Genomic DNA, 13,249 nt, shown 5'->3' with positions numbered 1-13,249 from the left:
TATACTATAATATTACCATACTATACTATTACTATACTATAGTATAACTAACGATAACGATAACGATAACGATAACTACAATAACTACAACTACAACTACAACTACAACTACAACTACAACTACAACTACAACTATAACTAACTATAACTAACTACAACTATAGTATTATTATGCTATATTGTGTTTTTGGCCCCTTAAATAAGTTTTTGGCCTTATTTTCGGGGTGGTCTTATTATTTTTATATTATTATTATTATTTTTGAGGTGCAGGAGGCAACGAGCGTGGTCACTTCATGGCTGCTGCTGTTTTGCAATATTTTTTTGGGGGGGGGAGGGCTTATTTTAGTGCATGCACTCAAAAGCCCAATTGTGCTTATTATCCGGGGAGGTCTTTTTTCAGGGAAACAGGGTAGTATTATTATACTATACTATATTATAATTATACTATTACTATTACTACCCTGTTTCCCTGAAAATAAGACCTTCCTGGATAATAAGCCCAATCGGGCTTTTGAGAGCATGTGCTAAAATAAGCTCTCCCCAAAAAATAAGCCCTCCACCAAAATATTGAAACACAGCAGCAGCCATGAGGTGACCACACTCATCACCTCCTGCACCTCAAAAATAATAAGACCTCCCCAAAAATAAGGCCAAGTGCTTATTTCAGGGGCAAAAGAAAATAAGACCCTGTCTTATTTTCGGGGAAATATGGTATTACTATTACTGTACTGTACCGTACCGTACATACACCATACACCATACCATACCAATTTAGTAAACAGTTTCTCACTATTCTTTCTCATATTAATACCAAGATTTGCTCTCCTACAGAAAAAAATGGATATATGGCAAAAATGAGATCACAAGTGTTTGGGTCTAGGTGTTTACTTGATTATATTTAATGTTCTTCCTAAAACTCACTAAATGGTAATATTTCAGGGAAGGGACCTGGAATATGTCCACCTTATCTGATCTAGTGGGATGGGCAGATAACCCCATGGAGAGGTGAATAGGCTGTTCTTGTGTCATGTAGAGCTTTAATGGTCATAACCTTTGCACCCAGAGGTTTAACTCATGCAACAGGAGTGAAATGTCTATAAACTTAGGGGTGCTAACATTGCATGCACTGGTTCACTTCTAGGTGGTCTTCAAGGGCAGCCCCATGTAGAGTGTTTTGCAGCGACCCAAAACACAGTCACTCGTGCCCTGGAAGTGACCAAGGATGAATGACTATGAACAAGTCAAGGTCTCATGAAATGCTGGGTGCAGCTGATGGGAATTGTCAAGACATTTTAGTGGAATGGGGTTGTCTACTATTTATGTGTACAAGTATGAACAGACTGCTAATGAAATGATTCCTTATTGATTTGCTTCCTTATAAAAAATAATGCCAACTAATACAAAATCTTAAACTTTGCATCTCCTCTCCCCAACAAAGTACTATTGTGGATTGTAACTTTGTAACTTAAAACTATATTGTTCTTTGACAATATAGGCCAGCTACTGGATTAAATTTGGGTCAGACACTTCATATATTCCTGCCATGCTAGTCTCAAGATGGTCAACATGGGAAACCTCAAAAGTATTTCAAAATATATGAGGGAAATCAGCTAAGGGAGAACAGAATATGAATAAGATAGAGGAAGATGAATTCACAAGATTGGGAATTATTAAGATATAAACCATCCTTTTATTTTGAACTTTTTCATATCTCTTTCTCTTGGTGAGAAGGATATTAAAGAATGGCTGAAAATTATAAAAAATGTCTTTCAGGAGAAAAAAATTAACCCGTTGCCAAGATAACCAGGTTGATATTTGGCTGAGCATGTGGATGATGAAAATGTCCATGGTAGGGAATATTAGTCTGATTGTCACAGGAAAAAGTTCTGTATCATCTTCCCTGTTTTATTCAGAGTAAGGGCTCTACTTCCCTTCAAAGTGGTGCCTTCAATGATTATGAGTTGTTATGGGGCACCATATTGTCATACCATTGACCATTTGACTACACTTGATCTCATTTTAGTAATGGAACAGGAAGTGCAGGGGTGGTTGGTTTTTGGTGGGAGAATCCCCCTCCATTTATTTTCATATCATAGTAGTCAGGGTGGATACAAATACAAAGAAAGAAACCCAAGAATTAGTAATCTATGGAGATGCAGTAATAGCTTGATACATTGAAAATAAGACAATTCCAACTCCATAAACAAAATAGTTAAGAAACTAAGGATGTTATCATAACAAAATGCCTGTGCTTATATACATGGGATATATATTATGACTATCCTTATCCTTATCCTAGGGATCAAATGTAGAAGCAATTTCAGCATTATTACCCACCTTGGTGAAATATCACATCCTTGCTGCATAAAGGCACCCAGGGAAAACCAAAGACTGTTGAAGATGCCAAATTCATTAGGAGGTTGATCGCTGGGTCCTTCTCTGCCGTCCTCCGGCTCTTCTGTATGCCATTCATATGGACTAAACCTGCTCACCAGGAATAGGACAACACTGACTCCAATGTAGGCAAAGACTATGCACATCCAAATTTCATAGGCCAAGGGGTCCAGGAAGGAAAAAACTCCTGGTTTAGATTTCTGGGGCTTCTTGATCATAATGGATATGCCAAGGCTCATAAAGGGCTTAGAAAAATCGATGACCTCCTCACGCACCAAAGTGATGGTCAGAGGTGCAACTGCAATTTCTGCTTTCTGTAAAAGAAAAGGGGAGCCCAAACAAATAGAGATTAGGGGAACAACAAGACATTGTACTGTGCAACAAGTGGATGATACATCATGTTTTCATCCATCAACATCTGGGGTGTCAAACTTGCATCGTCACGGCGTCGCCACATGAGATATCGTGACTTTTTTCCCCTTTGCTAAACCGGGAGTGGGTGTTGCCAGCATGTGATACATCAGGCCCGCGGATTTGACACCCCTGATCTAAAATGAACGGCTAAGATAGAGGCTAATGGCAAAAATAGGGTGCTGGAGACACTGTAATGGAATTAAGGAGTGGACATTTGAAAGGAGAAAGTGGTAGCACACCAGGAAGAATTCTAGGCGGAATAATTTTCAGTTAATTGAGAGGTGTGTATGATTTTACTCTACTTAAAGATAGGGGCATAGGTAATGTAAATCCAGACAACCTTGTATCCTGAAATATACATTATGCTATATTATATTAGGTAAAATCATTCTTCTTCAATGTAGGAAAACTTCTACATAGGTAGATCAACAGGAAGACAATGGAAAGCTAAGTCAGATACTTGCTTTATATAGATCAGTAAAATCAATGTACAGTGGATCTTCATGATTGCTGGTAAAGGATTTCTTTTGCTCAATGTAGATATCCAAGCACATTTTTAAAGATAAGAATCAAGCAACCTACCAGATTTTACTGCAGACATATGTTCTTCGAATAGCTTTTCTCCTATATAATATGTGAATTTATGAGGCTTCTTGTGGGATATAGTAGTTTAATATTATAAAAAGATTGTATGAAATATGGTAAATAGTTCCAAATTGAACCCTCTGTATATCTAGTTGAGGCATGCTACCTGAATCCCATGTTTGATCCTATGTTTGGTGCCCCTTTTGAGAAATAGTATTCTGTAGCCTTTTCTGCTTATGTTCCATTGGGCATTTGAAATGCCAAATCGTAAATTTGGGAATTTCTGCATGTGTACAGATTAAAGAAGGACTCACTGCTCCATCCCAAATCAAAAAATCAATTCAGTTTTACCAGCAGAGTTTTTAAAAAAGTCTTGGAAAATTTGAAGTGATTCTGATGAGTTCTCAAGAGTGCTGATAAAATCCAATTCTCCCCTTCGCTTACTAGTCATAGGTAAAGGCAAAGGTTCCCCTCGCACATATGTGCTAGTTGTTCCTGACTCTAGGGGGCAGTGCTCATCTCTGTTTCAAAGGCGAAGAGCCAGCACTATCCGAAGACATCTCCATGATCATGTGGCTGGCTAAATGCCGAAGGCACACGGAACATTGTTACCTTCCCACCAAAGGTGGTCCCTATTTTTCTACTTGCATTTTTACATGCTTCCGAACTGCTAGGTTGGCAGAAGCTGGGATAAGTAAGAGCTTACTCCGTTACACCGCGCTAGGGATTTGAACTGTCAAACTGCCAAACTTTTTGATCAACGAGCTCAGCTTCTTAGCCACCATGTCCCTTAGTCATAGGTAGAGAAATCCTATTCATTTGACCAATTAACTTCAAAACTGGAAACTATTCTTGCATGCAATGAAAATATCATTTATGCCAAGTAAAAGTGGCTTTTAGTGATAATGTTTTCAGAGCTAGTTGGGCAGATGAGATGTTCAGTCCACTTCCAAGCTTAGCCAGCTTCAAGTGCCAGCATCCAAAGCCACATTAAAAGAAAAAGATTTTTAAAAACGTTCCTTTCACCTATCCCTAATGCAGAGCTTTGCTCTACCATTGTGTCTATCTTGAACAAACACAAAGGGGACTCAGGCATGAACTTAGTATATTCCCTAGCTCTGTGGATATTGTGCATATTATCACCACTTATTTTAACATTAATCAATCATTCTTGGCTATGCTTAGTTTGTAGCTCAATGCAATATAACCGTGATGGCGAACATATGGCATGCGTGCCCAAAGTGGCACACAGAGCCATGTCACCTGGAATGCGTGGAGTCACCCATTCCTCTTCCGGGTTTCTGGTACGCATGCGCACATGATGATCAACTGGCCTTTGTGTGTGCAGCAGTGCCGGAAACCGGAATAGCTGGTCTTCCGTTTTCTGGTGTGAATCAGATAATGGGCACATGTGCATGCACAGCAGAAACTGGAATCTTGCTGGCATGCTAGAAACTGGAAGTTCATTTTCTGGAACACACATGTCTCCTTGGAAGCTCCTCTTCCTTGTTACAGCCCAGACAAGCGCTCCCTTTTTGGCACTTGGTGCCGAAAACATTCGCCATCACTGCAATATAGCAATCTGCCCTGAGAGGCTTTTCTATAGTCTACATCAGGGGCATCAAATCTGATTTCATTGAGGGCTACATCAGGGTTGTGTTTGACTTCGGGAGATGTCACTTGTTGAGGCTCTGTTTTTGGCCACGATGGCCTCCTGCAGCCCTCTGCCAGTGAAAACGGAGCCCGGGAGGGGCACACAGAGGCACTGCAGGGCGGTCCTTCACTGTTTCTAGGGCAGCCCTGTGGGGCAGTTTTAAGCACCCTGCGGATCACATCCGGCCTACAGGCCTTGAGTTTGACATCCCTGGTCTACATTAAGCAACTACAAGTTAAACTTTCATTGTACATGAATTTTGGACTCCTAATAAGTAATAGTATACATCTATTATTACATGTTTATATCTAAAAGAAAAGGCTAATGTGAACAGAGCAGATGGTAAGTATCATTGTGTGATCCACTTTACTTCTGCTTTGTGACATATCATTCTAAGAAAGGTTGGTCCAACGCAGCGGAAATTATTTGAACTTTATATTGGAATTTGTCCCAGATTAGGACAGAAATGCCCACTGACCATTTATTCATTATCTGATGAACAGAGAACAATCCTCTGCAGAAAGATGAATATTTAACTGCATTTGACTGCTAAAGCTTTTCAGAACATCTGCAGGATGTATGCTAATGTCTTTCATTACTAGAAAGGGTTTTACTAAATCATCTCCAAAAATTGTACCATTGTGTAGCTAATATTTTGGTCATTAAAATGTAGAAAGTAAAAGACGATATACCCTATCTCTGCAGGCTGTGCTTCATTTTAAAATTATCTGACAATGAAATGCAACTTGCATTGGAATTATTGAAATCTTAGAAGTATAATAGATAAAGATGATGAAAATTGCATTAAAATATAGCTAATCTTGCAAATTAAATTAGTTCTAGTAGGGAGTTTTTACGGAATAACATATTAAAAAGACAGCTACAAAGCTCTTGACATCCTCTCTTCTTCTCTAAATTTACTTATCATGCTCCCTTCAGCATAAATAGTTGCAAGAAGTTTTTTTTTTAAATTCCACAAGCGTCACTGTTTCAACTAAACCTCATTGTCTTCAATAGAGCTTCCTCTTTCCAAGGACATTTACTTAATCCACCTGAATCAGATTAAAAATATCAATCTTGCCTAGGAGCAAACTACCTTTGATCCAGGGGACACACATCTGAGATATGTTGGCTTGTGCTACATGCAGAACTAAACTGACAATTTATTTTGATGAAATTAAAATATAATACTCTTCTGATGCTTTGGAAACGATAGGTTTTTCTTAATTCATCAGTCAATTCAAAAGTGTAAAAACAACCAGTTGACTAAGTCAACTGGTTAACCTGAAATATTTCCATTCCTGTCTTCACTTAGGGTGATGGATAGAAAATTTTGTCATCTGCTTGGGAAAGAGATAATAAATAAATGAATAATAAAATGAACATCTAGAACAATCCAGTGCTTTCTACAAAAATGGCAGTCTTGTAATACTGCATAAACAGTTGAAATCAAAAAGAAGACCTAAAAAATATGCCATATAAATATTGTCTTTTGATCATGTATGTATAATTTAAGGTGAATTTTTCCCTGCAGTTTCTCAAGAAGCATTCAGAATAATCTTAACTGATGAAGATGCCTTCACGAAAAGAAGAGGAAATGAAATCAACCTTCTCTTTCACTGTTCTCGTTTTGTGCTTTTGTTTTGACCTCTGGAGTGTCCTTCCCAATTCTAACTTGGAAATACTGGGGACAGAAATAGCTTTTACATGAAAATCCTCTACCACTGAAGAGCAATGCAGAAGTGCTGGGGACAGGGTGGGCACAGCAGTGATAGTAAACTCATCAATCTCCTTCTGTTACATTAAGGGCCAATGCACATTTCTGATGAATACTTTCATACTCCAGTAATTCCCTTGTATAGTCAAAATACATTTCCATCTTCTCTAAGTGACAAAAAAAGAGGGAACTGTCTGGGAATTTTTACATTTGCTAGTTCAAATGTTCTGGCAAATGACCCATCAAAGGGAAATTGTTTTAATGTCTCTTCCAGCACAAAAATGCAATTTTCTCTCCAATTCAAGCGTTTCGTGAACATACATGAACAGTTTACAAAAGAAGCAGTGGTGTTGCAATCTGCCTCCCTTGCATGTCCTTTCCTCTCACATTTGAAGAATTGTATCAACAATCATGAAGATTCACAATGGAATGTTAATTTTTAATCAATGTTAAGTGTTGTGTACCATCCTTTGCTGGAGTTAGATTTGCAAAGCACTTCACCAGGCAACCAATGGCTTGCAACAGTTTGCCAACATTTTCTCTTTCAATATCACTGGAAGGAAGGGTAAGCATATTTTAACCTTTTTCAGACTCAGTTTTAGGGTTTTAACTGCTACTTCTGTTCTTACTAACCCCTTTCCCTCTTTAAAACCCCTTTTCTTATTTAACAGGCTATAGAAAGTCACTCATGAATGGGCTGCAACAGCCTGTTTATTATAATTATAGTTGCACTGTTGATAATTTTAAGCTAAACCTGCATCAAAGAATGCTTACCCCATATACAAGCTCTCCCACCATCCCGTTCCAGATTTTTGTTTGTGGATCCCTTGCTCCGTATTTTCCATCAGGGACAATAGCAATTTTATACTTGATGCCAATATGCTTTGCAATTTCTGATGCCAGGTCTACACAGTAGCCTTCATACTTCTCATTCCCATCAAACAATTCTCTGTTTTTTTTCCACATAACATATGGGGCTTCCTACAACGAAAGAATGAAAACTGTGAAAGGGAAAACAGGTATCGTATCAAACAAACATGTTCACCATTCTGGTTCAAACAAAGATTCATTGTTCACCATCAGTTACAGAACATGTTGTTTTGTCAGGTTTTTCACCCTCACAAAGATTATAACAAATATTACTGAACAGATATTCATCACAAAACAGAACGAGAAATCCACAACATATCTGTCGATTCAATGAATTTCTACTGTAATATTAAAGCAATCATAATTGTTGTGCATGCATCAGTGGTGGGATTCAGCCAGTTCGCACCTATTTGGGAGAACCAGTTGTTAACTTTCTAAGCAGTTCGGAGAACTGGTTGTTGGAAGAAATCTCCTTCTGTTTTTTCCCCACTTTACAGGGCTAATCCTGTAAGGAAGACAGGAAGGAAACATTCTGGTGTTGTTTCTAGCCTTATCTTTATTGTCCTCCTTACAGAAACTGCCTCTTTGGTTAACCCTTATTACATTGTAACAGCTAAGGCAAAATGCCCATCAACCTGAGTGACCTTGAGTTGGCCACGCCCATCCAGTCACATGACCACTGAGCCCCGCTTACTTAGTTGGTCATTAGGGCAGAGAACCGGTTGTTAAATTATTTGAATCCCACCACTGGCATGCATGCATGAATCATACTGTACATATCCAATTAAATTCAAATTCCACCGCTTAAAAGTCTACATGCTCCAAATATGAGGACATAGTTAGTCTTCATTAATTATATTTTGTTCATTATGTAATTATACAATTATTGCCAATATTGTATTTACTAATCCAAATAAATTAGCCAATGGTCTTAAGTAATTCATGCTGCAACAACTTGCATGTAAAATATCTTTTGTGAGATATCAGCACACATGACAATGATCTTGCAATGTAATTAATAGACTTAAAATATTTTTTTAATATTTTTAAGATTCGTTCCTTAGGACATGGATGAAAACTAAAACAAATAAACAATATCCCTGATTAAAATGATGCGGACTTAGTTCATGAACTATTCATTAGTTAATTAGATAAAGTTAAACCTAGTTATAAATTTAGATATGATCTACAAATTGAAATACTACTTTGAGATCCGTGATGTGTCTCTGTCCTCTGTCAAACTGTCATAGTAACTTCAAAATTAATCAGATTAATCAAGAGGACATTTTTTTTCCCCTAAGCACTTCTTAATTTCTTCTCTTTGATCACTTTTCCATGTTAATTTCACTGCTAATTTTTGTACAATTGCAATAAACTATACTCCCCATTTTATTGCAAAAAGTAAGAGCAAACACAGAGGTGATTGGTAGCGCGCAAGCATTTTGTATTCTAATATTTTTTTAGTTTATCCAAGCACTTCTTGCAGTAGCAGGCACATATTATTTAGCTTTTCAAAAGAGATGTTTAATATTTAGAGGTTTCTATGTTGTGTTAGTGCTCTTTTCCTCACTCCCAATGATCAAGACACTGTTTGCCAATAATTATTTTAAGTCACATCTCAGTTTTTTGCTCATCTACTTTCATTTGAGTCAAATTGTGGCAAATAGAAGGCAAGTGCATTTTCTGAGAATTGTGATTGCTGCCCTTTGCTCCATAGAATAAAGCTTTGACATTATAATCAAATAGCTCATGTAATAATACACAAAGGGACAACCAATCAGATATTTACTATACTGGTACCTAGGAGCTACTAGGAAAGCAGGGAAATATTATTTCTGTAATAAAGAAAGAAGGTATGAGGGCCGAGTTAAGCAACTCAGTAATATTCATTATTTTGATGAAAAAGTTTTTCTGGTATCTGGGTGTTTTTTGGAAGTAAAAAGGAACTACTAATGCGGAAATTAATATTATCACTAAAAGACATTAGTGATCTCTTGGCAATTTTCTTCTCTAACCTACAGATGCAAAACACCCTCTCTCAGCGAACTGGTAGTAAACCGGTTAGGAACCCACCACTGATGTAGTGGGCTGCATACCTAAGGTACTTAGGAACAGGTTTGCCAATGGTTTAGTTCCCATAATATATGCATATATATTTACCTTGTTCTGCTAAATACTGAAAAAAAAATGAAAGGCAAAGTAGTGCAAGCCGAGTAGTAGCAGTGTACAATGCGAGGTGATCCATTCAGAATTTGCCTAAAAAGTTAACTTCTTTGTTGATAAATGTATAATAGAATGTTTTGGAGCATCATTACATACTTGATATGACACTATTCCTTTTAGATATTCAGATAACAAAATGTGACATGCATTTGGGTTGAGGTCAATCCAGTGTTTAGTTGATGTAGTTTTTAATAACTATAAGGCTAGGAAAATTTTGAAGCTGATTATTAAAAATATACATAGAAAAAACCCTGTATTTTAAGTCTGACAATGAAAGTTTGTATGGTATAAGATTTAGACAAAGAAATCAAATACTTATAGTACTGGTTAATATAACAATTATTTCAGAGTGAGAAACCTTTCTAAATCACACCAATACATTATTGAAACAGAAATGAATATATAAAAATGTTCAACTCTCTATCTCCACTTCCCAACTTAATATAACTTTGCACAGTCTGGGCAACAAGGGTCTATTAACTTGTAGTAAAAAAATACTTTTCTCAGTGATTATTATAAACACTTAATATTGCTCATCCCCCCCCCCCAAATGTTCCTATTAGCCATTGGTGGCCTGTTGAGGGGGGGATGTCCAAATGTTACTAACCAGTGGTGGAATTCAAAAGTTTTACTACCAGTTCTGTGGGTGTGGCTTGGTGGGCGTGGCAGGGAAAAGATACTGTAAAATCTCAATTCCCACCCCATTCAAGGGGAAAGTTACTGCAAAATCCCCATTTCCTCCCGATCAGCTGGGACTCGGGAGGCAGAGAATAGATGGAGGCGGGGCCAGTCAGTGGTGATATTTACCAGTTCTCCAAATACTCAAAATTTCCCCTTCTGGTTCTCTAGAATCTGCTGAATATTACCTCTGTACTAATGATTGTTTTCCGATTTCTATTCTAGGCAAAACAATTGAGTCACTATTTGCAAAATGACTGCAGTTTTTAATGTATATAAATAATGGATTCCTTCCATGATTTATAATGAAACAGGTGAAATTCAATTGGAAAGCAATTTATCTGCTAGAAACTAATTCTAGGGATGACCAAAATAATAATCTTGTTTAACTCTTGTGTCAAAAACCCAGGTTTATTTATTTGCAAAAATTGAGCTGGAATTACCCTTTCTTTTAGGGGAGGGAGGGAGGGAGGATGGGTGTTAAACATTTTTTTTTACTTAGTTAAGCATCAGATAAAACCTATTTAAGTTTTTTATTTCTTATTTCAGCAAAAAAAAAAACCTGCTAAGAATCGTAACGACATTGTTTCATGGTTTGTTGCATTTTGATATCAAGGTTTCGACATCATAGGAAAAAATTTCCTCATAAATACAATGGGAAACACAAGGTTTTAATCTATGAAGGTTATTTTCAGAACTTCCCAGGGTATCTGCTAGACCAGGGTGCTCCAACCTTGGCAACTTTAAGCTGGGTGGACGTCAACTCCCAGAATTATGGGAGTTGAAGTCCACCAGGCTTAAAGTTGCTTTGCTGGCTGGGGAATTCTGGGAGTTGAAGTCGGCCAGGCTTAAAGTTGCCAACGTTGGAGACCCCCGTGCTAGACAATAGTTAGTGGAGGCTGATATAGATTTAAAAGATGTTCTGGCAACTCACTCCAGAACGTCCTAACTTGACTGTTGAATCCTACAGAATGAAAACACAAGATACAGGCAGTCATCGATTTATAGTCATTTGTTTGCTAACCATTCAAATGGCGTTGAAAAAAAAAGATTTACAACTGGTCCTTGCACTTGCAACCATTGGAGAATCCCATGACCACTTCATAAAAATTCAGGCGCTTGGCAACAGGCATGTTTATCATGGTGTCAAGCATCCCAGGGTCATGTGATTGCTGTTTGAACCTTTTCAGCCAGCTTCCAATGAGAGAAATTGGATTCACTTAATGACCATGTTATTCATTTCACAACCGCTGTGGTTCGGTTAACAACCATAGCAAAAATAAAATGTCATATCATCAGCCTCAATTCACTTAACAACTAGCTTGTTTAAACAGTGGATAGCTGGTCTCAATTGTAGCATAAATCAAGGATTACCTGTAATAAAAAAACTAGCACACACTGATGAAAATTTAAACGTGTAGTTACCACCTGTTTGGGAAGATTATATTTAAATTACCCATACCTAATGGGTTTCTTACAGAGCACATTTTAAAGCCCTCTCTTCTGCAAGTATGGACAGCAGTGCCATAGTGCTTAGGCAATACACTTGTATCTTCCGTTTTCTAAAGGGTAAAATTGTATGCAGAATTGCACTCTCAATTTATTTGCCTTTTTAAAATTTCCTAACGGGCCACAATCAATGTTACCTAGAAATTTTCCTGAATGACAGGTCTCCTAAAACCAGCTTTTTAATTGCATTTAATTGTGCATTTTCCATAAGACTGCATCATATCCAGATCTATCAACAGATGTTCTCTATGCATCAAACTGTTATTACATTTTTGGATTGTACTTGATTTGTTTTCAAATTCAGGTTATACTGATCTTGGACTCTAGTAAAGAAAGTTGAGACAAGATTTGAAAGATACATAGAACATAACCACTCAAACATTTTGGTTTTTTTTTATTATTTAAAACACTGCAAATGATCTAATTCTCTACTCTCAACTACGAATTCTTATAGTACACCAATATTATATAAACAATTATATTAATGCACTCCATGCTTATTTCAGTTAAATAAAGCAGACAGTAATCTTGTTTTCCATACGAGTTTAAGACAGAAATGTAAACATATATACATACAACACAAGAACATATCATTTGGTAAAAGAAGAACAGTGTTCAATTTCCTTATGAGTAGTATATAAATAAGTTGCTCTTATATCTTTATGGGTGAAGCAGCATAGAATCACAATAAGCATAGGAGCATAACAAATGTGAGGGTAAAAAGCAATTGCTGAATTCTTTAAAAAGTGTGGCATGCAGTAGAAACTTACAAATCAATATATATCTGATTTTCACAGAATGAAAAATTGGACGTTACTGATTCCACTTAAATGCAGAAAATGGCTCAAGTGCCTGATTTATTTCCCCCCCCTCAAGTGGCACTAAATAGGTTTTCCTTAATATGAAAGGCCAAGGAACAGAGCACCTATTTCTTTATGTAACTCTTTTTTGGGGGAGAGGGGGAGAGGAGAAAAAAAAAAGCAAATTCACCAGATTCTGCACTGCACTGTATGTTTGGTACACATAAATGAGCGAAATAGATTGTTGTTGATTGACTCTGGTCATTATTTGTTTTCTAAATTAAACATGGAATTCATAGCTAAATATTGAAAAGTTAAAAGGCAAAAGAAATGCATGGGATTAACTGACACCTCTCCCCCCGGTGCCCCATTTTGGGCCTAGCATGCCTCCCCATAGCCTCCTAG

The 13,249-nt window shown here is 37.2% G+C and overlaps 1 protein-coding gene across 1 annotated transcript in view; it reads right to left on the bottom strand.

Annotated features, from left to right (window-relative positions):
• GRIA4 (glutamate ionotropic receptor AMPA type subunit 4) overlaps positions 1 to 13,249 on the bottom strand; it is a 286,052-nt gene that overhangs the window by 38,033 nt on the left and 234,770 nt on the right. The window contains 2 exon segments of the mRNA XM_032219807.1: positions 2,338 to 2,708; positions 7,539 to 7,745. Coding sequence (XP_032075698.1) covers positions 2,338 to 2,708; positions 7,539 to 7,745 — 578 coding nt within the window.

The sequence above is a fragment of the Thamnophis elegans genome, chromosome 6, assembly GCF_009769535.1.
Source record: "Thamnophis elegans isolate rThaEle1 chromosome 6, rThaEle1.pri, whole genome shotgun sequence".
In the NCBI taxonomy this organism is placed as follows: Eukaryota; Metazoa; Chordata; class Lepidosauria; order Squamata; family Colubridae; genus Thamnophis; species Thamnophis elegans.
This window is presented reverse-complemented; position numbering and strand designations above follow the sequence as displayed.